The sequence below is a fragment of the Syngnathus acus genome, chromosome 11 (assembly GCF_901709675.1).
Source record: "Syngnathus acus chromosome 11, fSynAcu1.2, whole genome shotgun sequence".
NCBI classification, from domain to species: domain Eukaryota; kingdom Metazoa; phylum Chordata; class Actinopteri; order Syngnathiformes; family Syngnathidae; genus Syngnathus; species Syngnathus acus.
In genome coordinates, this window is record NC_051096.1 from 2,881,227 (window position 1) to 2,902,903 (window position 21,677).

General features: G+C 47.4%; 4 protein-coding genes across 4 annotated transcripts; 2 read left to right on the forward strand and 2 right to left on the reverse strand.

Moving 5' to 3' along the window:
• Window positions 1-155: 155 nt before the first annotated feature.
• Window positions 156-4,444, reverse strand: fkbp9 (FKBP prolyl isomerase 9). Its single transcript, XM_037263945.1, has 9 exons — window positions 4,084-4,444; window positions 3,516-3,661; window positions 3,262-3,451; window positions 3,049-3,194; window positions 2,783-2,972; window positions 2,250-2,585; window positions 1,436-1,581; window positions 1,186-1,349; window positions 156-1,110 (listed from the first exon to the last, which is right to left on the reverse strand). Exons 1-9 carry the CDS (start codon window positions 4,302-4,304, stop codon window positions 931-933), a joined length of 1,719 nt encoding a protein of 572 aa, XP_037119840.1. The 5' UTR covers window positions 4,305-4,444; the 3' UTR covers window positions 156-930.
• A 278-nt stretch (window positions 4,445-4,722) lies between these two features.
• LOC119130297 (cartilage associated protein) lies at window positions 4,723-7,691 on the forward strand. Its single transcript, XM_037264094.1, has 7 exons — window positions 4,723-5,678; window positions 6,006-6,155; window positions 6,241-6,412; window positions 6,492-6,620; window positions 6,695-6,840; window positions 6,901-6,984; window positions 7,468-7,691. The coding sequence occupies exons 1-7, from the start codon at window positions 5,229-5,231 to the stop codon at window positions 7,504-7,506; spliced, it is 1,170 nt and encodes a 389-aa protein (XP_037119989.1). The 5' UTR covers window positions 4,723-5,228; the 3' UTR covers window positions 7,507-7,691.
• Window positions 7,692-7,976: 285 nt separating this feature from the next.
• susd5 (sushi domain containing 5) lies at window positions 7,977-12,946 on the reverse strand. The gene is made up of 5 exons (XM_037263897.1): window positions 12,823-12,946; window positions 11,755-11,932; window positions 10,710-10,819; window positions 10,379-10,567; window positions 7,977-10,086 (listed from the first exon to the last, which is right to left on the reverse strand). The coding sequence occupies exons 1-5, from the start codon at window positions 12,881-12,883 to the stop codon at window positions 8,534-8,536; spliced, it is 2,091 nt and encodes a 696-aa protein (XP_037119792.1). The 5' UTR covers window positions 12,884-12,946; the 3' UTR covers window positions 7,977-8,533.
• A 1,850-nt stretch (window positions 12,947-14,796) lies between these two features.
• Window positions 14,797-21,045, forward strand: fbxl2 (F-box and leucine-rich repeat protein 2). Its single transcript, XM_037264058.1, has 14 exons — window positions 14,797-14,979; window positions 16,098-16,159; window positions 17,881-17,935; window positions 18,019-18,093; window positions 18,182-18,276; window positions 18,335-18,499; window positions 18,563-18,689; window positions 18,753-18,827; window positions 18,899-19,029; window positions 19,209-19,269; window positions 19,344-19,388; window positions 19,497-19,553; window positions 19,765-19,977; window positions 20,129-21,045. Exons 1-14 carry the CDS (start codon window positions 14,950-14,952, stop codon window positions 20,234-20,236), a joined length of 1,299 nt encoding a protein of 432 aa, XP_037119953.1. The 5' UTR covers window positions 14,797-14,949; the 3' UTR covers window positions 20,237-21,045.
• Window positions 21,046-21,677: the final 632 nt, after the last annotated feature.

Below are 21,677 nucleotides of genomic sequence, written 5' to 3' on the forward strand. Positions count from 1 at the left end.
GGTCCTTTTATTGGTTAATTCATCTTTGTGACGTCATGTCTTAAATGCCTGCGTAATAAACGCAAATAAAGAACATGCAACAAACTAAATATAAAATGAGTAATAACAAAAGTAATAATTGAATAATAAAAAACAAAATAAAGGATACAAAAAGACACGGTTAGTCTCCCTGACATTTTATTTGTCCAACAATTCTTTTTCAACACACTGATACATTTGAGCACTATTATGACCTTTTTTGTAATTGGAGTTTTCTGGTAATATGTCATCCTTGTAATATTACAACTTCTTTCAAAAAGACACTTTTTGTCCTCAGATTTTGTGTTTATTCTAGTGACATTATGACTTTGTTCTTGAAATATAAAAGACAAACCAACAAAACACACAAGTCATCAGTCATTGCACCAATTGCATGATTGGTTCAAGTGGGCCCAAAAGGGCGGGGGGGGCTCAGAACCTAACACTTACCAATTGTCATACATACACGTAAGACACACTAATAATAAAAGTAGACGAGTTTAAAACAAAACATTGAAACTCCGATGACAAATGATTAATGGAGTGATATGATTGGCTCTTTCGCCGCACGGTACCAACTCGTTTCAGGACTAAAATTGTTCTTATAGACTAGAGCCAAGTAGGTACTTGCATTGTAAAATAGAGGCAATGACACACATACAACACAAGCACTCACACACACACTCACAAACACACTGACGCACTTTTTGTAAACAAAACAAACTAAACGTAGAACCAACAGTTACAGTATTTGTCAGAGGACATTCTTTTCGTGAATTTCGTACGGCCTTCAGGACCTTAAAACGATCCCGGATCGAGAAAGCTTCTTCACCCTGACGTAAAATCTCACAATTGAGATGACACTCGACCCTCCCCGAAACCCTTGGGCTTCCCCGCCGCCTGCGAGTCCCATCATAGCTCGTCATGCGAGGCGGCTTCGTCGGCTTTGAGCTTGAATTCGGCAGCGGTGATTTTACCGTCGCTGTCGCGGTCCTGGTTATTGAACATGTTGTCGATGATGCGCTGCGGGTCGAAACCGGGCGCCAGGCGACCTCTGCCTTCCTTCACCTGCCGCAGGATGTAGTCGCTGAACTGCGAGACAAAAGATTAATCAGCGGATGCAAAACGACCGCTTCCAAATACGACGGCCATCTTTGGGTGACGTACCTCGGCCGGTTCCACCTGCTCGTTCTTGTCCGTATCCATTTCGGTGAAGAGGTCGCCGCTCACCTCCTCGTTCCAGATAAACATGTAGCCTTCAGGGAGTCCGTCCTCCATTTCCATCAACTCGATATCGAAGACAAGAACCGCGCTGCCCGGAACCTCGTCAACTAGAAGCATGTTAGCACTTAGCTTTAGCATCCGTGCTGAATTGGCAATCTGTAGACGCACTGGGTGCTTTGTGCGTGAAACTCACTAACTCCGTCTTCTCCGTAGCCGAGGTGCGGCGGGACGACGAGGTGTCTCCGCTCGCCCACGCACATTCCCAACATTCCTTCCTCCATCCCGGGCACCACCTGGTTGGCGCCCAATACGATGTTGTACGTCTTCCCGTAGTTGTGCCTTCCATCACAGACAGAGAGAGACATGTGTCAAGTAACGTGGAGGCTAGATGGTACAGATGCATTAAATGTGTATTAAGTTGAGTAAGGACAAAGGGTTAGGCTGCGATCCCATGCTAAATCGAGCAACAGGATGTAGCTGGAATATGAAAACAGGATGAAGCTACAACGGCATCCCTGAGAAAATGTCAGTTGCCTGAGAAGAAGTCACCCCGACCCAAGAGGTCTTTTTAACCAAATTCGTATTTTTGGAACGAGGTCAATTGATCACTCGACCTATTCCACCGAAATAGCATTTTACACCTTTTGTGTCCTTTTTCCCTCTTTTTACTATTTTATGAGTTTTGAGTCGTAAGAACTTCGAGACCACATGATTTCGCTTTAATGAGAATGTGAGTGGAATTATTGTTGTTCGAACAATTGAGAATTGTAATTCTTTTTCTTACTGATTCATTACATTTCTACTTTATAATCACTTAATTTGATTAATGATTATTTTGTGCTTTAATTCTTTGGATTAAATTTCTACTTTAGGATCACTTAATTCAATTCGTGATTATTTTGCGCTCCAATTCTTTGGATTAAATCTCTACTTTATAATCACTTAATTCAATTAATGATTATTTTGTGCTTTAATTCTTTGGATTAAATTTCTACCGAATCACTCACGTGGAGTCGAGGGGGCTTCCATCCATGAGCGTGGCGTTGTAGTGATACTTGACAAAATCGCCTTTCTTGGTCAGCTTGTCGCAAGTGTCCGGCTTGCTCGTGACCGTCACGACGGCGCCGTCCGACGGGTTGTGGAAGTCGATGATGTGGACGTCGAAGACCAGCACTGCCGAGCCGGGGATCTTGGAGCCGGTGCCCTCTTCGCCGTAGGCCAAGTGTGGCGGGATGGTGATGGTGCGCCGCTCACCCATGCACACGCCGATCAGTCCCTCGTCCATGCCGGCGATCACGTAGCCGCGACCCACGTAGGTGTCGTACGTGCGGTTGCGAGAGTAGCTGCAAAAACGAAATAATTCATTAAAATACCTTGACTGAAAATATCGGAACCCTTACAGGAGATTTTTATAGTCTGTGCTTATTTTATTGTTTGCTTCAAACCATCCGAGCAAGCAATTCTGCTCCACTGCTCATCCTTGCCACACGCTGCCATCTTGTGGCTGTCCGGGGGAAGTGCACCCCACACAGCTTCTCACCTGGAGTCAAAGAAGGTTCCGTCGAGGAGGCTTCCGTTGTAGTGGTAGCGCACAAAGTCTCCTTCCACCGACTTCCGGGGGCATGGGTCAGGCACTTGCTGGTTGCTAATGGTGATGGTGTCGCTGGGGTTGTGCAGATCCAGCAGGACCACGTCAAACACCAGGGACGCCTGACCCGGGATGTCGCTACCTGATGGACAACAACTTGGATGTGACTTTCACAGAAATACGGAGAACAAAATTTTTAGGGGTGCCGCCGCACTGACCGTCTCCGTTCTCGCCGTATCCGAGCGCCGGCGGCATGGTGATGATGCGCCTCTCGCCCAGACACATCCCAAGCAAGCCCTGATCCATGCCGGAGATCAGCCAGCCGATGCCCACGTAGGTGTTGTACGTCCGCATGCGGGTGTGGCTACCGGGAAAATTTCGGTTTTGTCACATTTTCGTGACGCTTTTTGTGGTCGAACGATCCGATTTACCTGGAGTCAAAAAGCGTCCCGTCCAGCAGCGTGCCATTGTAGTGGTAGCGCACGTAGTCGGACACCTCCACCTTGCGGGCGCAGATGGCGGGAGTGTGGTAGGTGTTGATCTGCACGCCATCCTCGGGGTTCCACACATCCAGCAGCAGCACGTCAAAATGGAGGATGGCGTCCGCCGGGATGATCTCGCCTGAAACACACATACGGATGTGAAACATACGAACTACATGATACCACGTGCATATTGAACACACCGTATCCCTTCTTTCCGTAGGCGAGGTGCGGCGGGATTTTAACCAGCCGTCTCTCGTTGACGCACATGCCCACCAGAGCTTTGTCCATCCCTTGGATCAGCTGACCCTTCCCCACAAATACATTGTAGGTGCTGCCACGGTCGTAACTGCAACACAAAATGACATTTGTCGATATTATGACGATACAAAGCGAACAGAACTTGAACCACTTTTGTTCAAATTAAGCAAACTACAAAAAGGGCATTCAATTCATTTAAGTTCAATTAAAGAGGGAGTCAATTTGGTCTCTAGTACTGGATGGACCTGAGCCTGGACATGCCAAAGTGGGCCTGAACGGCTTTCTGTTCAAATATTTAAAATGACCATTCAGTAAGTGCTTTCAATAAAAGTAGTATATAGTGCATATTCTGCCCTTATTTCCCTTTTAAGTACTATTTGGGTTCTTTTTTAGCATGTGAGCCCCCACCCAGCACAGCTCAGAAATGTTGCCTGCGTGGCTCTCTGGTACCAACCCACAAGCCGAAAGAAATTCTCACGGTGTACGAACTGCGCGTGCGTGCAGGCTCACCTGGAGTCAAACTTTTTGCCGTCCGGGAACATTCCGTTGTAATGGTACCGGACGTAATCCCCAACTTTGACGGCGCGCGCGCACTTCTCTGGAACGAAAGTCTTTTCAATCACGATGTCGTCTAACGGAGCCAGGGGCGCGCTGCAGGCGGCCAGCGCCACCAGAATCCCCAAACATCCGAACCCGTTAACGCCTGGTTGCATTTTGTTGAAAATGTGCATCGACTTTGAGGAGATGGCAAAAACTTCCTGATGATGTCCTTCTTTCCTTGCTTCCTTCCCCGGGTGGTTTCCTAGCTGTCTGCGCAGAGTTGGACCGAAAGTTCTGCCTTACCGGTCCCTGCTGTGAAGAAACGCAGTCAAGTTAAACGTCACCAGCACAACATCCGGTTTAGCAGCCAAACTAAAAGCCTAGATTATCATGTCTAACAGCTTTCTGCGGATGACGACGTATTAAAATTAATAGATTGGCATAAAGTGGTTCTATCATGATTCAGACACGTATTAAAAACCCGCGCTTAAGACCCTTTAGTTACGTTTTATTCTGACTACTTTTATTTTTAGCCTTGCTTTATCTACGCGAGCTTGACAAATCCCCCAGGCGTTAATGGGCGAGCCTTTTTTTCGGGGTACACGTATCGCACATGCGCAGTAGATCCTCGGCAAAGTGTCAACGTGGTAGGGGTCTCCACGTACCCACGCACGTACCTAGAAGTACTTCCGGATTTACGTCGCTATTTGCTAAACTTTACTACAGCGCAATTGTTTTGTAAGTGGAAAATGGCGTCTTTAGATGCTTTCGCCCGTGACAAAGTAAGTTCTGGGGTAGTTATGGAACTTTTGGAACGGAAATGAATTGGTACCAAGGTCGCTACGTGGCAGTGGGAGGGACAAAAATGTGGTTTCACCCTGGTTCTGCTTAGCAATAACATGTCCGCCTTTTTTTAGACGGTAACTTTGTGCAAAATTTTAGTAATAACGCCATGTTGTGTTTGGTTCTTGATTTTCTCACATAACGATAAAAAAATAGTGAAAAGTTGTGATTTTGGGAGGAGTAGCTCCAGCAGCCTTGACTCTTCTTCCTCTGGGGGCGGAGAGATTCGGTCCGGCTACGTGTAACCGAGTCGGCCCTCCCAAATAAACAACATGGCACCCTCAGTGCTGTTGCTTCTGGTGCTCCTCTTCGGCTTCGGTTCGGTCCACTGCCAGTACGAGAAGTACAGCTTCAGAAGCTTCCCTAGGAGCGAACTCATGCCGCTGGAGTCGGCCTACAAATACGCGCTGGACCAGTACTCTGATGAGAAATGGGGGGACGCGGTGGAGTACCTGGAGGTGTCCCTGCGCCTCTACCGGCTGCTGCGGGACAGCGAAGCTTTCTGTAACCTCAACTGCAGCTCGGCGCGCCGGGAAGATGAGAACAAATTCGCAGAGTTCCCTGAGTTGCGAGCCTTTGCAAATGTTCTCCTGAGGGCCCAATGTCTGAAGCGATGCAAGCAGGGGCTGCCCGCCTTCAGGCAATCCATGCCCAGCCGGGACACCATGGATGAGTTTGAGAGAAGGGATCCCTACCGGTACTTGCAGTACGCTTACTTCAAGGTGAGACCAATTGAGGGCTGAAACAATATTGTTTTGATTGTCTCCTAGAGGTGAAACACTTTTGGGGGTGATGGAGTACAAGGTACTTTAATTTGTCTGGAAAGTTTGCATTCTCTTAGACTAGTCTGTCCTCCTCCCACATTCCAAAAACATTCAATTAATTTGCTTATTAAGAACATTTAAAAGGGCGTGGATCATTAAACCTAATGATGCAATTATGTTGTTATGACAGATGTTTTCATGTTAAAAATGTCCACCTACTTTGGTGTTCATCTGTGGGCCCTAATTTTGTTCTAATTTGGGAAATATGGTTTTGTTTTCAATCAGAGCGACAGGCTGGCCAAGGCCGTGTCGGCCGCTCACACCTTCCTTCTCAAGCACCCCAACGATGAGATGATGCAGAAGAACATGGCCTATTACAAGAGCCTGCCGGGGGCCGAGGAGCACCTTAAAGACCTGGAGACCAAATCCTACGAGGTATCACCCTGATGCTTGAACTTGACCAGCAGCCTTTCCTCACAAACGTTTATATATATTATTATTATTATTTTTTTTTTTAAAGATGCTGTTTGTTCGCGCCGTGCGGGCATACAACGGCGAGAACTTCCGAACGTCCGTGTCTGACATGGAGCTGGCCTTGCGAGACTTCTTTAAGGTCTACGACGAGTGCCTCGCCGCCTCTGAGGGTCCTCGGGACATCAAGGATTTCAAAGACTTCTACCCTAACATCGCCGGTAAGTAATTTGAAGACATCTATCCTCGCCTTGAGCTGTCCCAATACTTTTGATGCTTCATTCTTCTTGTTTTCTCCAGACCACTACGCGGAAGTGCTGGAGAGAAAGGTGCAATGTGAGAGCGACCTGACTCCAGTGGTGGGGGGATTTGTGGTGGACAAGTTTGTGGCCACCATGTACCACTACCTACAGTTTGCCTACTACAAGCGTGAGTTGCTCATCTTGGTCCGGACGCTTCAAGTTCTGCTCCGTGACGTCGGTGCGTCCATTTTGCGCCCGCAGTGAAGGATCTGAAGAACGCCGTGCCGTGCGCCACCAGCTACCTGCTCTTCGACCCCACCGACGAGGTGATGAAGAACAATGTGGTCTACTATAAGTTCCATAAGGACAAGTGGCAGCTCACCGACGAAGACTTCCAACCCAGAGCGGTCCGTCACACACTCACGACGACAATAATTGCAACGTTGATGACGTCATGTGTTGTGTAGGAGGCGCTGCGCTACTACAATCAGACCACCATGCAGAATGAGATGGTGGACTTCGCCAGAAAGCGTCTTGCCAGCGATGATGAGGTGACTTTTTGGTTTTAATACTTGCGAGGTTGCAATGTAAAAAGTGTCCACCAGGTCGCAGCAAATCTCAGCTCACGTCAAACCAGCCATCAATAAATACAGTCGTGATTTATTCATTTAATAATTTAAAAAATATTTATGAATATTATATAATTTATAAATAAAAGTTTTATAATAAATTATCACTTAAGTATTATTTTTATATAAATTATATAATTTATAAATAAAATAGTTTCATAATAAATTATCACTTAAGTATTATTTTTAACTGTGATATGTTTTTGTTAACATCAAATCCACAGTAAATTAAAATAATGATAATTAAAATATCACTAGCTATTTTTAATAGATAATACAGTAAAAAAAAATTCATATTTTTATAATTTTATTTTAATTTTTTTACTGCTTGATATAAATGTCCTCTATTATTTATACAAACATTTCCTGAATCTAATTGACTTTATGTTTGTGTGTTGTCCGCAGGGTGAGGTGGTGGAATTCATAGATGAGTTTCTGGATTAGCAAAAATTCACCCTGAAAGCAAAAGCATTTATTTATTGAAATTTGTTGTTACAAAAGAATCTTTTCCAGCCTCATTTTATTATATGGTGGGTGGGGTGGGGGGGTGGATGACATTTTTATACTTGCTCTTACTTGAATGAATGGCTCCGCTGTGAATCGGTTGACAATAAAAGCCGTTGCCGAAACATCCGAGGTGTCTTCAATGAGCCCCAAAAAAAGCGACGGATGCGCAGTTTACATCGTCGTCATCACAAAGACGATTAGCTGTGAGGGCGGCTGCAGTCCGAGCGAGCACACACGCACGTGTTGAATCGTGTTTGAACATCGAGTCTCGGTGCAGTTTGTCACACGCACCCGTTAAAATGTCCACAGTGGAAAATTCCCTCCCAAGTGAGCGTGTTTTGTCCTTTCTCATTTTTTTGGGTGACGCTTTGAAAAACAGTATGATGTAATAAAGCAGACTTTTACGTTTCCGGGAGTTTATTCAAGCCAACGGGACACAAAGACGCCATCTTAAAAACGCAGCTGATTTATGATGAAAATGACGTCCGTCTTGCACCCCCCCCCCCACCCCCACCCCAATTTCCAGAAATAAACGCCGTACACTTTTTGACCTCAGCGATCGAATTGACAACGTCATGTCCACGATTGCACACATCATACCGTGAGTAATAATCACACCAACAAGTAAATATCATTTGTTACATTCATCATCACGACGGCAAATTGCGATATTTCATTACCGACTACGTGTCAGTCATTTCAGTCGGCTAATCGGTAATTCTACGACTGCTCGACACTCCGCTTGAAAGCGAAGTCGTAAAGCACAGGGGGGAAAAAAATAGACGCGCGTGGCAAACATAGCAACAGCAAGAAAACAACAAAAGCGGGCAAAATACCACAATGTGCAAAAGCCTCCTTGGAGGTCACGACCTCAGTCCGTAGAAACATTTTGACGCGGCCCTCCTCTGTTGTGGTTTTTAAATCGTGGTCCGACTTGTCTCTTAATACCGCCCCTCCCCCTCCCTTAAACTTTCTGCTGCATCTCCATGTGCTGGGTGCTTTGTCCCTTCCCGTTCATGTTGTACGCCGAGCTCTTCTGCTGTCGCCGCCGGTAGCACCACACGGTCAATATGACGGCCGCTGCCACCACGCAGACCGCCGCAATAATGGCCGCCACGGTGGGGCCCCGGCGTGAGGCTCTGGGCGGTGGGCAGTTGTCCCCGACGCACACCGTCTCGCCCATCTCGCCCTCCACCTCGCCCCTCTCACCAGCCTCACCGGGCAAGTTGGCGCGCTCCCCCGCGGCCCCGGCTGAGGTGTCGCCGCCCTGTGCCGGATCCAGGAAGGGTTGCTGGGTGAGGTCCAGGAGCCACGAGTGAGTGGGGACCACCTGCTGGGTGTCGTACTCGAGGGTATCAGAGGAAGAGGCGGGGTTGTCCGGGGCGGCGGTCTCCAGAGATTCTGGTGTTTCCGACACGCTGGTGCCAGGGATGAGTTCTTCGACCTCGTTAGGGTGGGCGGCCACCGGGTGTCCGTCCAGCCAGGTCTCGTCCGTGGTGGTCGCCGCTCCCACGTGGTCCCGGGTGCCATTCCGGCCGGTTTCGACAAAGATGACATGCTGATGACGGTCGTCGTCGTCGTCTTCGTGGCTGTCGTGTTCCGAATGGCTATCGTGTTCGGCGTGGCTGTCATTGCCGTCCCGCCTGCCCTCGTCGTTATCCAGGTTATGGTCCTCGCTGTCGTGCTCGTTGTGATCGTAACGATCGTTGCCATCATCATCATCTCGTTCTTCATGGTCCTGATCATCGTGATCATATTGATGCACAATATCTTCATCATCATGTCGTTCGTGGTCATAGTGTTCGTCGTGATCGCCGTTGTGCTCGTTTTCATCGTATGGCTCTTCGTGATCGTCACGGTCCGGATGCTCCTCAGAAACATTCTCCTGAAGATGGCTGCTGTCCTCATGGACACCACGTTCCTCGGAGCTGTCGTTCCGGCTGCCGTAGTGAACCTCCTCATGCTCGCCCATGTCATAGTGATCGTGGTCTTCGTAGCGGTCTTGGTGGTCCAGCTCTTCCTGCTCAACTGGAATTTGTTCCACTTGACTGACATGGGGAGTGAGACTCTCTCGCTCACTGTTGAGGTTCTCCTCGGATTGGCCGCCGGAGGTCCGCTGAGTGGTGGTCACGGGGTCCACGGAAACCGGGTGTTGTTCCTGCTGGAAGGTCTCCGAGGGGAACCAGAAGAGGTGTTTTTGGGTCAAGAGGGAGCCTGGCGGGTCTGTGGACGCAGTGGTCACCACTTCCTGCCCCCAACTCGGGTGCTCGGCGGAGTCCACCACGTCTCGTTCCTTATCGCTTGTTTCTGCGGCGTCTACTTCCATCTCATGCTGACCATCCAGATTTGAATCCACTTCTTCTCTTTGAAAGTGGATTTCTTGCAGCTCCTGGTCCCTGGGTTCTTCTGTGTGGATCGTGATCTCGTGAACCTCCACGGGCCCGTCGTCCTCGTTCTGATTGTCCGCATCGGCGTACGTGAACTGGTCATCGTAATCCACGTGAGTCTCGGTTGAGTCTGCAAGAACACAATCAGTTTTACATGATCTAATCAACGACTGACTCTTTCTGTGAAGCTCAGTTTGGACCGAGCATGCTTGCAGCTTTCCGACCGCTTTCTTTTTCTTCTACCTTGGCCGTAAATCGGGCCACGGCACGGCATGTCGCACCCGGGTGCCACGGCAGCCATTTTCATCCGGACTCACAAGAGATACATTGTCCGCTCAAAGAGCAGGAATTGGGCGGAGGGTCACTGACAAGGTCCCAAAACAGAACAAAATGGCGGCTCTTTGTTATTTTCTCTTTTGTACCTTTGACGCAAATCTGGACCAGTCCGTACCACTCGCCACAGCTGTCGCACAACAAGCTGAAGGCGCTGTGACCGTTGGGCATGACGTATCCCGGCACGCATGTGTAGAGGAGTTCGTCGCCCAGCTCAAAACCGCCTTGGCCCTGCAGACGGGCGTTGGGGAAGGAAGGGGGGTCTCCGCACGCCATGCCTGTTGCCAACAAAAACAAAAGCATCAGAACATTCTGTTCTTGCTCGAGTCGACCGATTTGTTGACCGATTCGTTGACCGATTCATTGACCGATTCGTTGACCGATTCGTTGACCGATTCGTTGACCGATTCGTTAACCGACCTTTATCTTTGATACAGAATCCGCTCGAGCTGCTGGAGTCGCCCGTGGCGTTTTCCGTCCTCACGTCCACGGCCTTTAGCGAGCCGCCTACGTAGCTACACACGGTGGTGCTGGAATGACATAAATCCTTCATTACTCAAATGTATGACGAAATATGAGCGACCGTCTCAATGCCACATTACAATATGAAGTGAAAATACAATTCTCCGAAGAATAAACTGGGTCAATTCTGCTCCTGTGCACGTCGGACCCATGCAAACATTCACTAGCGGATTTCCCTGTGCAAACATTTTGTTAGCATATCAGCCCGGCAATGTGGCGAGTCTTTATCGCACAGCTAGTTGACGTTCCCAGGCGCAAATAAACAATGTCAAACATGGAATCGGTCTCCCGATAGGAGAACGGTTTCCCGCCTCTCCGAACTAAGGCGTCGCTAATCATTGGCAATGGCGAGAAATTGTGAGTCATACGCTAACAGGAGTTCGTCAACATGGGCTTATAAGGAAAAAATTCAAAAGCGGGCATCAGAAAGACGAGTTTGGGTGTCGTTTCGTGTATGTGTTGTGGTTGGTTGGCATGCCAACAGCAAAGGTTTGCCAACTCGGAGATAGATGTTAGATTGTTTTACGTATTTCAATGTCAACATAGAGGAGACGGCAACTTCCTGGTTCCTGGACGATGATGTCATACGGATGGATGGCGTGGGCCATTTTCATTCCAAGGTGGACCGACCAACAACTAAAACTAATTAAAGTTATTTTCTACAAATTTACCAAGTGACGCCGCCATTGTCGTACGTTGATGTAAGTGGAGCCCAAAATGGTGTAGGAGCAAGCATTTTTCCCGGCAGTGCTGGTTTGACACGTCCTCACCATGTTTCACCCCCCCCGGTGTCATCTGTCTGTCTGCCCCGAGGCCTTCAGAACCCTTTTAGCGCTGGCCGAGTTGCCCGTTAATGACTTAATAGCTCACGTCAGAACCGAGACCAATATTGAACATGATTTTCCCGTCAGGTGGAAAAGCGAAAGGTCAATAGGGTTCTTACCCGAGGGAGCCTCCGTAAAGCCACCCGCGGGTGCACGAGGAGAAGAAACACTCCATGACGGCGTGCCTCAGCTCCGAGGTCGACGCTAGCCGGGCCCGCCGAGAGGCGCAAGACCGCTCGGCGTCACTGAACGACGAACTGGAAGACGCGTTCCCGAGCTCCACCACAAACACTCGACCTGCAATACAAATATGAACTTATTACGCTTTTCATGGCTCAAAAACAGACATCATGAAAAAAATAAAACAATTATGAAGCACTTTTTAAGTTGATTCAAAGATTTCTACATCAAATACATACATAAGTATATTTTATATATATTATACATCGCTGCCCCAAATATGTATTAAATATATATGTATATATATATAGAAAATGGCGGCTCGGTGGCGCACTGGGTAGCACGTCCGCCTCACAGTTAGGAGGGTGCGGGTTCGATTCCACCTCCGGCCCTCCCTGTGTGGAGTTTGCATGTTCTCCCCGGGCCCGTGTGGGTTTTCTCCGGGCACTCCGGTTTCCTCCCACAACCCAAAAACATGCTTGGTAGGCCGATTGAGCACTCCAAATTGTCCCTAGGTGTGAGTGCGAGTGCGTATGGTTGTTTGTCTCTGTGTGCCCTGCGATTGGCTGGCAACCGGTTCAGGGTGTCCCCCGCCTACTGCCCGATGACGGCTGGGATAGGCTCCAGCACGCCCGCGACCCCCGTGGGGACTAAGCGGTACAGAAAATGGATGGATGGATGGATATATAGAATATTATATATAATTAATATAATATTAATTGATATTATATCAACTCATATTTACAAAATAAAATAATTAAATTAAATAAGATATTAAATAAATTAGTATTATATATATATATTAAATATAAACATAAAAAATATGTACTATATTGTCACTCAATAAAAGTTGAAGGTTTACTTTTCAAATTCAAACCATATTTTTAACCAACATTCAATTTGAAAAGAAAATTCTACATAAGAGGCATACTGTATACAGTAATGTCAGTAATTCCTTTTCCTATAAATGTCATTTCAAACAGGATGAAACTTTTTTTCTCTCTTACCATTTGCATTGACAACAGAAGCCACCAAAAGACAAGCAAAGCATCCAAGGAAGCCCAGCATCCTTCTCCTCGCTGAAAGATTTGTTTCTACTCTGAAAAAGCAACGCCGTATGTCACTTCAACTTCCTCCAGAGGCTGCAGAGGTGAGACTGAGCGAGGAGGAGGTGTGATGAGGATGAGGAGGACCGTGATGAGGATGACGAGGAGGAGGAGGAGGAGGCCGAGGGTCCGGTTGGTAAGCAGATGGAGAGCGGCTGTGAAAAGTCACACTTTTCCGCGAGTCCGATGTGGATTCAAGTATTCCCTGTATGATTATTCCACGCCCTTTAAAAGTTTTCAACCTGCTTTTATATTTGGCTTCCATTTATGGAAAATCACAGTGGCTTAGGGATTTTTTATATCAATGTTACTGTTGAATTTAAAATGAAAAAAATTGAAGAGCACTTGACAGCATGACTCACGGCCATCAGACAATTTGAAGGTCATCAAAAAAATAAATAAAAGTGGATAAACGGGATGACATGAGACTGATTCACACCCGACGTAACTTGGTTGAGGCAGGTGAGAATTGTGTTTGGCCACTTTTGGCACAAGTGTGTCATCTGGCAGGAAGCGCACGCACACCCAGTCGCACAATTTAGTCACCGACAGGAAGTCAGAAGAGGTTAGAAGAAGGAAGGATGATTTGGTCGCCGCGGCAACATCACCTTGTGACTGTCAAAGATAAATAAGTCTTGGGAAGACAGATTGGGAGGTCACGGCGAAAAGGTGACACCTGAAGGCACCGCAAAGACTTCAGCAAATGGCCAGACGCAAAGTTCTGCACCGGAGTGTAAGGCGTATTTGTGGCTACGTACAAGTAAAGTAGATTTTGAAGCACTCTTGTGAAGCCTTGGATTGGAAGCAATGAAGTGTTAGAGGGCATTGTTAGGCTGGGCCTTCAACACGACCATGTAAATGATGAGTCAAAGTTGTGCTGCCACCTACTGCCTGGATGTGCACAATGCATGCTGTGGCCAAAATTAACACCCATCTGTTATATAAAACAGAATAAAGTTACTGTATAAAATTCAAATCTTATAAAGTACAATGTAATTCCATTAAGTATGAGCGCAACAAACGCAAATCAGTAATTTCAGTTGGAAATTATAAAATAAATCACATATTGATAGAAATTAATTTCAAAAAGTCACCTACTGCCTGGATGTGCACAATGCATGCTGTGGTCAAAATTAACATTCATTTGTTATATAAAACAGAATAAAATGTGCATTATTGTATAAAATTCGAATCGTAAAAAGTAAAATGTAATTCCATTAAGTAAGAGCGCAACAAGCGCAAATCAGTCATTTCAGTTGGAAATTATAAAATAAATCACATATATTGATAGAAATTTATTTTAAAAAAGTCAGGTACATACAAGAATCGACTAACCATAATTACTATTAAGATATTAGCGTGTAAATATGCATATTCGTTGAAAAAAGACGAAATGTACTAATCAAAACAAATCCGCCACGCGGGCTTGTCTCTCGACGATGACGTCACGTGGCTCCTCCCACTTCCTCGATAGCGTGGAAATATATCAAAACAACCTTCGACGTACGTTTCGTGTCACTCTTGACAAATGAATCAAATATGCCGACGTTTATAAACACTTTGGATCTATTTGTTCTCTTTATTTTGGGGGTGTTAAAGTCGGTAAGTTTTTCTTGATGTCTTTTAAAGGGCAAGTCGCGGAAGGGGAAGAGGCGGAAGTGAAGTCACTTTTTGACGAAGCGTCCATGTTATTATTGTTATTTTGTAGCTCCTGCGATGAGACGGCCAGCTGTAGGGGAGCCGCCGGACTGCTGCGACGCTAGCGACCGCCCCGGAACACCTCCAACGCCGCCGTCGTCCTCTGCACCAGGCAGCCTCTCGCCCGGCTGGCAGCACACCACAACCAGGACGACGACGAAGAAGCGGAGGAGGGCGTGAGGAGCCATCGAGCTCGGCTCCCGGAGCAACAGCACCTCAGTCCACCGGTAACGACACCGACGCGACGCGAAAATAAAACGGCGACAGAGACAGCACCGCCGGGCGGCTCGGCTGGCGTCGACGCGGCTCGCGAACAGGGACGCCGCAGACATGAACGGGATCACCAAGGGCCGCTTCGAGGTAGGGCAACTGTGGGGGTCGTGGGCATTACGGGGTCGGTCAACAGCGGCGACGCGCGGCTCGGGACAACCGATAAGAGGGCCCAGCCCGACGGCCACTGTCGCCTCAGATGACCGGCTCCCAGCGGGTAGGGCGGGGGGGTGCAGGTCGGCGCTGGGTTACATATTCAGCTTGTCATAACAACCAGCATTTATACATTTTACAATACACGCACGGTGCAAAATCAGTGACCAACAAAATGCGTGCGTGGGCTGCATGTATACTTTGTCAACAGAAGCTCATTTGCTCTCCTTTGCACACTCAATAGTGAATATTTTGCACAACATGTAACAAATTGGCTCACTGTAGCACAAAATTGGAGTTGTGAACAAAACTCAATTCGTTTTGTTCGTACACGCGACAACCGTCTCCTCTATACACATCAAGCTAATATTTGCTCATATGTCGTAAAGATTGGACACACATCAAAATCTATCAGGACTCTCAAATTAGCTTGTGCTAGCTGGCGATGGCTCCATGCTACTTGACCTTTTCCCGTCATCTGCTCGTTAGCTTGTTAGTGATTGCACAAGTAAGTCTTGGGCCCTACTTTCTGAGCAGAAGAACTGAATGCCAGGTTTCCAGGTCTATCTCCGAAGGCGACGAATGACTTTGAGCCACTGTATTATCCGTTTACAAATCAGCGACGCAAAACAGGAACTCCCTGCTTGGGAATGTCGCTCAGCTGGCACGGAGAGCTGGCACGGCGCAACACTTGATGTCACCTGAACGCCCCTCACGGAAGCAAGCTTGATTGATAAAGAGAAATTTCAATCGACTGTTCAAGCTCACTGCCCCGTCGCACCTTTCCCACATTTCCGTGGCGGGAGTTGGCCCGCGTGGGCGTGATTGAAATTAGCCCCGACACAACCTTGTCATCAAGAATGTTCTGCTTGTGTTCTCCGTGCTGTTTGCGTGTGTGATCCTCAGCAGATGGCTGCCGCGTCAGACTAAAAAGGAGACAAGCGTGTCAGTGATACTGTGAAAAACAATCACATGATGATCATATTGCAGGAAAATGATGTTGACGGTGTGTCTTGTGTTTGTGTGTGTGTGTATATTTGTGTGTGCGCGGGCAGGTGTTCTCAAGCAGTGATGAAGCCCCCATCAATAAGAAGCTCCCCAAAGAGCTCCTGCTTAGGTAAGATCATGACTCTACCACTTCACAACACAATGTACCCCTTGTAATTTTACTAAATGTATCACACACCCTTCAATTCCCAATTTGTGCATTTTTTTTTTTTAAATGTGTCAAATTGTTGTGCTCGGGTGAAATCTGCCAAGCAACAAGTGGCCACTCACCCCATCTCAGGCAGAAAGGTTTTTAACCCGGACTTGCTCAAATATTTATTGGATATGAACCTTTTGGAATGGACCGCATTGTTATTTATTTATTGATGTGTATATTGTTATTTTTAAATGTAGCTAAAGATGTTACTGACCCATTTTTCATACTTGTGTATCCCACTTAACACACGGCAACATTTTCACGCCAAAGCTCCAGGGCTCCTATATGCAAACTCGGCGTGCATTTGTGGCTGCATGTGCTATAAATAGCTCGTCTCCATTGGTGGGGAAGTCCGCAGTGCCGCTGCGAGCCCCAGCGGTGCCCCACCAGCACGAGCGTGGCGGGGTAACAATGGTTATGCAAGGCGAGCGTCGCCCTGTCTCGCCTCTTATCTAAAGTTGAGCGGCGAGACGCTGCCTTGTGATCGCTCGCGCGGTAGTCAAGTGCTAGAGGCTAGGAACGTCCAGCCAAGGTGGTCACAAGATGGCCGACGTAACCTCCTGATGTTGTAGTGTAGGTGACTATTGCGCAATAAGATTCAATAGAATGTTACTCAGGATCAATTAAATGCTGCTCCTATTGGTTTGCCCACCAGGGGGCAGTATAATGCATTTTGTGATCAGAATGACTATTTGCCAGCTCCTCTGAGCTCATCAGCACGGCACTTGTATTTGTCGTTTGTGGTTCAGTTTGTTTGCACCAGATCATTGATGCGTTACATCACACGTTGCCGCGGCTACGCCAAGCCTCTGCGCGAAAGGCCGCCTCACCTCTCGTTCTGGCAGCCATGCGGTTATTTTGCAACTGACTCAGCATCCACCCAAAAATCAAGTCGGGCTGTAGTCTCCATGGCAACCGTCCCTCCGCTAAAGGGCCAGCGCTCGCTCGTTTACCGCCACGCTCGACAAACCGGGTGTTTGTCAACAAAATGATGTTCCGCCGGATGCCCGAGAATTGGAAAAAGGGTGTACTTAAGCACAATTAGGCGGGGGGAGGGGGGCAGTTAAAAGCGTCTGGTTGCAAGGCAAACATCTGAAATGCAAAATTCCTGCTCATCAACCATCTTTATATCGGTTGGAATTGTTACATCCCAAAATAATTGCTTCGCTGCTGTACTTAAACATGTCCTGACATGCCCCGCTCAGATGGTCCTCAGGGTCCTAATGCCAGACTTCTGTAATCGCCACCTGCAGGCTTCTTCTGCTTGTGTGTTATCGCCGGATTGTGTGTGTGTGTGTGTCCCGGTTGCCTCCCTCAGCGCCGCCGGAGATTACTCATTGCCAGATTAATGGATTGAGTAGCCGAGCCCTATTGTTGCCTCGTGTGCTAATGAGTTTGCGCGAGTGCCTCGACTGCATCCGATTGCTCTTCTTGGCGTTTACGTTTAAAAGGAACGAAAAAGGGCAAAAGAGTGTATTTTGATGTAATCACAATATTTGCAAGCAGGGATAGTTAATGTAATCGTTTAATGGGAGGAGAGTATTTGTATTGTGATATGTAAACAAAGCTAGCTGGGCTAGTTGCTAAGCATGCGCTAATTGAGTTTTTTTTTAACCTTTTGTTTCTTTTTTCAGAATATTCTCCTATCTGGACGTGGTCACCCTCTGCCGGTGTGCTCAAGTCTCCAAGGTAAGCGCGGCTGTTAAGTTCCACTTTATCGCCGCCTGCCGGCCAACTTCTCACAGGCCGCTGTCCTCATCTGTGCCCGCAAGGCCTGGAATGTTCTGGCGCTGGACGGCAGCAACTGGCAGAAGATCGACTTGTTCAACTTCCAAACGGACATCGAGGTGAGACGGAATCGTCTCATTGTGTTGTAGCGGGCGACCCCGACGTCACGGCGGATCCGTTTTTTTTTGTTTTTTTTTTTCCTCGCAGGGCCGTGTGGTGGAGAACATCTCCAAGCGGTGTGGAGGATTCCTGAGGCAGCTCAGCTTGCGGGGATGCCTGAGCGTGGGCGACGCGGCCATGAGGTGAGCTCCCGTTCCTCTTTTCACTTTTCCTTTTGACGCACTAATGGCCGCGTTTTAGAACTTTTGCACAGAACTGTCGTAACATCGAAGTGTTGAACCTGAACGGCTGCACCAAGATCACAGACAGCACCTGCCTCAGCCTCAGCAAGTTCTGCTCCAAACTCAAACATCTGGACCTCACCTCCTGCGTCTCCGTCACCAACCATTCCCTCAAGGCCCTCAGGTACGCCACATCATTCATCACCCCAAAATGAAAAAAAAATAAGACGCAATGTGTGCATTTTAGCGACGGCTGCCGCATGTTGGAGACGATGAATCTGTCCTGGTGCGACCAGATCACGCGCGACGGCATCGACGCTCTTTCCCGAGGCTGCGCTGCATTACGGACACTCTTCCTCAGAGGCTGCACACAAGTACGGCAAAATGATGGACGGGTGCTTCTTCCTAAAAAAAAAATTATTTGTGTTGTGCTCTAGCTGGACGACGGCGCCTTGAAACATTTGCAGAAGCACTGCCAAGAGCTCACCGCCATCAACTTGCAGTCGTGCACGGTAATTTAAAAAAAAAAAAAAGACAATAGCGAGGCGAGCGGTTATATTCATGTTGTGTGTTTTCTGTTTAGCAAATCACTGATGATGGTCTGGTGAGTCTGTGCCGAGGATGCCACAAGCTGCAGATCCTCTGCGTGTCGGGCTGCGGCAACATCACGGACGCCTCCCTCATCGCACTGGGACTCAACTGTCCTCGACTCAAGTAAAAAAGAAATGCATGCCATCGATGTTTCCAACAACTTCCTAAATCCCTCAGACTAGAAAAACAAGTCCACATAAAACAGGAAAAAATCTGAGGGCCCAAAGAGCTTCGATATAAAGATTTAGGACGAGCCTCTTTCTCTGATTGGTCGATTGATCTTTTGCCTCTGCGCTTGTCAGGATCCTCGAAGCTGCTCGATGTTCCCACGTGACGGACGCCGGCTTCACCGTGCTGGCCAGGGTGCGTTCCCCCACCGATATCAACATTCTTCCTCTCCACCCCGATCAATAACTTGGATTGTCACTTCTTTGCAGAACTGCCACGAGCTTGAAAAAATGGACTTAGAAGAATGTATTTTGGTAAGAGAATTCACAACTGAGCTGGGATGTCGTGCCAACATGATTCGGTTGATCTTTTATGGATTTTGTTGGAGTTATTTATTTTTTAATTGTATTTTTTTGATGTAGGTGACAGATAACACTTTGGTTCAGCTGTCCATCCATTGCCCCCGTCTGCAAGCTTTGGTAAACATCACACTGTATATTTTTTTTCTTGCTTCTTTGTACCTTATTCTGATCAAGTTTTGACTCCCTCAAGATTATACACACACAACACCCCTCAACACATCATCCTTGTCCCATCCTTCCTCCCTCCCTTCCTATGTTTCCTTCCTTCCTTTCCTTGAATGAAGCACACGTTTAAAAGGTGTCTGTCTCCGCCTCTGCCGTCGCGCAGTCTCTGTCTCACTGCGAGCTGATCACGGACGACGGCATCCGGGCACTGAGCGCGAGCGCCTGCGGCCAGGAGCGTCTGAGCGTGGTGGAGTTGGACAACTGCCCGCTCATCACCGACGTCACCCTGGAGCACTTGAAGAGCTGCCACCGCCTGGAGCGCATCGAGCTGTACGACTGCCAGCAAGTCACGCGGGCCGGCATCAAGCGCATCCGGGTACGACCTGTCATATTATCTTGAGATGAGAATTACAAAGGTGTCATACTGCAAAGCTTTCACTAGGTGGCAGCAAAGATCAACAGGGGAAGAGAGCTGACGCGAGCTTGTCTTTTAAGGCTTTCATTCTGCCACATTTACGTTTGCGCAGGCCCACCTTCCCGACATCAAGGTCCACGCTTACTTCGCCCCCGTCACGCCCCCTCCCTCGGTGCACGGCGGCGGGCAGCGCCTGTGTCGCTGCTGCATCATCCTCTGACAGTGGAGGGCCAGGGGGGGCCACCTCTGCCTGCAGGTGCTGCTGCTCTGAAAACCACAGAGGAAGGGTGATGGAGTGGGGGCAGGGGTCGGGCTAGTAGAAGGAGAGGAGGGGCTGGACCCACTCAACTGCTTCCTGGTCCTACCCGGACCGCTACGTAGGCTCCTCCTCTTCCTCGTGAGCATCTTCTCACACGTTTGCCATCCTTCCTTACGACCGCCGTACATCCAGAATGGACAATCACGAGACGCCACGGGCGAAACAGGACTGCCATTTTGAGATTTTGTTTGAACTGAGAAAAGAAGAGGCAACTTTTTTTATTTTTGGCTTATCGTAACGGTTCTTCCTGCCCCCCCCCCCCCCCCCCCCCCGCCTAAGTGTCAATTCAGAGCCGCAGTGTTAAACAAAGAAGTATTACAGCATTTGTTTACATCCCGGATTAGCTTTGCACCACGCTAACTTGTTTACATTGGTAGCCCGCCTTCCATTCGCTACATTTTACAAGCGGCTTCCCATTTTGACAATCACGCATCATTTGGGACAAAAGAAAAAAAATCATAGCTAAGCATTTCACCCCCCCTAATGACAGGACTCAAGGATTATGGGGAGAGGGAAGACTTCCAGCAGGCTAGTTTGTGGATGATGCAAACAAAAAAGGATTTAAAAGAAAAAAAAGATGGACTGGCTAAGCTGATGCTAACGCCCTTCCCTCTTCTTTGAAAAGGTCTTTAACAGTTTTATGTTTGAGAAAATAAACAGATGGATAAATAAAGTGAAACCATAGGAAATACATGCTTCTTGAGGCAACATTTTTGTGTGTTGCTTATTTACTTTCTGCATTGAGCTAAAATGCAGTAGAAAATATTTGCAAAAATGTTAAAATGCAAAGAGTTATACAAGTAAAGGTGTATTATATACACAGAAATTTTATTATATAAATTAGGAAAACTACACAAAAATGCAAACGCACAATTATAAAGATTTCTCATATTTTAAAAAATATGTAATTTCTAAGGCAAATATACAGTATTTGAAGGAAATAAAAATGTTAGAATTCTTACAATGTAAAATGTACATCCATGCATTTTATTCTTGTTGACACGCTTGCAATAAAACGCTTGCTGTCACACCCCCCACACCAGATTCAGGTCAAAAGTGTGCAACTTGAAAAAAACATTTCAATGGTAAATCCAATGATTATACTTATCTTCATCTTTCAAGGTGCAAGACACTACTTCATGTTGTGATTATTGTTCAACAATCAAAACTGCAGGTAAACCAGTGCGACATGAAGCTCATTGGTTACAGCCCCAAAAGGTGTTCACCCAGACAGACACTCTCGCTAGATACTTTCAGTATCAATGTAGCAAAATATAAAAGACTCATTTGAAACTAAGCGTCTGGCCAGTGGTGGTGAAAGAGTCAATAGCTGTTTTGGGAA

Excerpts from the sequence above, each read along its gene's own strand:
- susd5 (XM_037263897.1), bottom strand. The coding sequence starts at position 12,883 with ATGCTGGGCTTCCTTGGATGCTTTGCTTGTCTTTTGGTGGCTTCTGTT. Across the intron at positions 10,820-11,754 it reads CTTTACGGAGGCTCCCTCGG|CACCACCGTGTGTAGCTACG; the intron begins GTAAGAACCCTA and ends ATGTCATTCCAG. Across the intron at positions 10,087-10,378 it reads GGTCCAGATTTGCGTCAAAG|ACTCAACCGAGACTCACGTG; the intron begins GTACAAAAGAGA and ends GTGTTCTTGCAG.
- fbxl2 (XM_037264058.1), top strand. The coding sequence starts at position 14,950 with ATGAACGGGATCACCAAGGGCCGCTTCGAG. Across the intron at positions 19,389-19,496 it reads ACTTAGAAGAATGTATTTTG|GTGACAGATAACACTTTGGT; the intron begins GTAAGAGAATTC and ends TTTTTGATGTAG. Across the intron at positions 19,554-19,764 it reads GCCCCCGTCTGCAAGCTTTG|TCTCTGTCTCACTGCGAGCT; the intron begins GTAAACATCACA and ends GCCGTCGCGCAG.
- fkbp9 (XM_037263945.1), bottom strand. The coding sequence starts at position 4,304 with ATGCACATTTTCAACAAAATGCAACCAGGCGTTAACGGGTTCGGATGT. Across the intron at positions 2,586-2,782 it reads GGAACCTTCTTTGACTCCAG|CTACTCTCGCAACCGCACGT; the intron begins GTGAGAAGCTGT and ends TCGTTTTTGCAG. Across the intron at positions 1,582-2,249 it reads GGAAGCCCCCTCGACTCCAC|GCACAACTACGGGAAGACGT; the intron begins GTGAGTGATTCG and ends CTGTGATGGAAG.
- LOC119130297 (XM_037264094.1), top strand. The coding sequence starts at position 5,229 with ATGGCACCCTCAGTGCTGTTGCTTCTGGTGCTCCTCTTCGGCTTCGGT. Across the intron at positions 6,621-6,694 it reads ACAGTTTGCCTACTACAAGC|TGAAGGATCTGAAGAACGCC; the intron begins GTGAGTTGCTCA and ends TTGCGCCCGCAG. Across the intron at positions 6,985-7,467 it reads GTCTTGCCAGCGATGATGAG|GGTGAGGTGGTGGAATTCAT; the intron begins GTGACTTTTTGG and ends TGTTGTCCGCAG.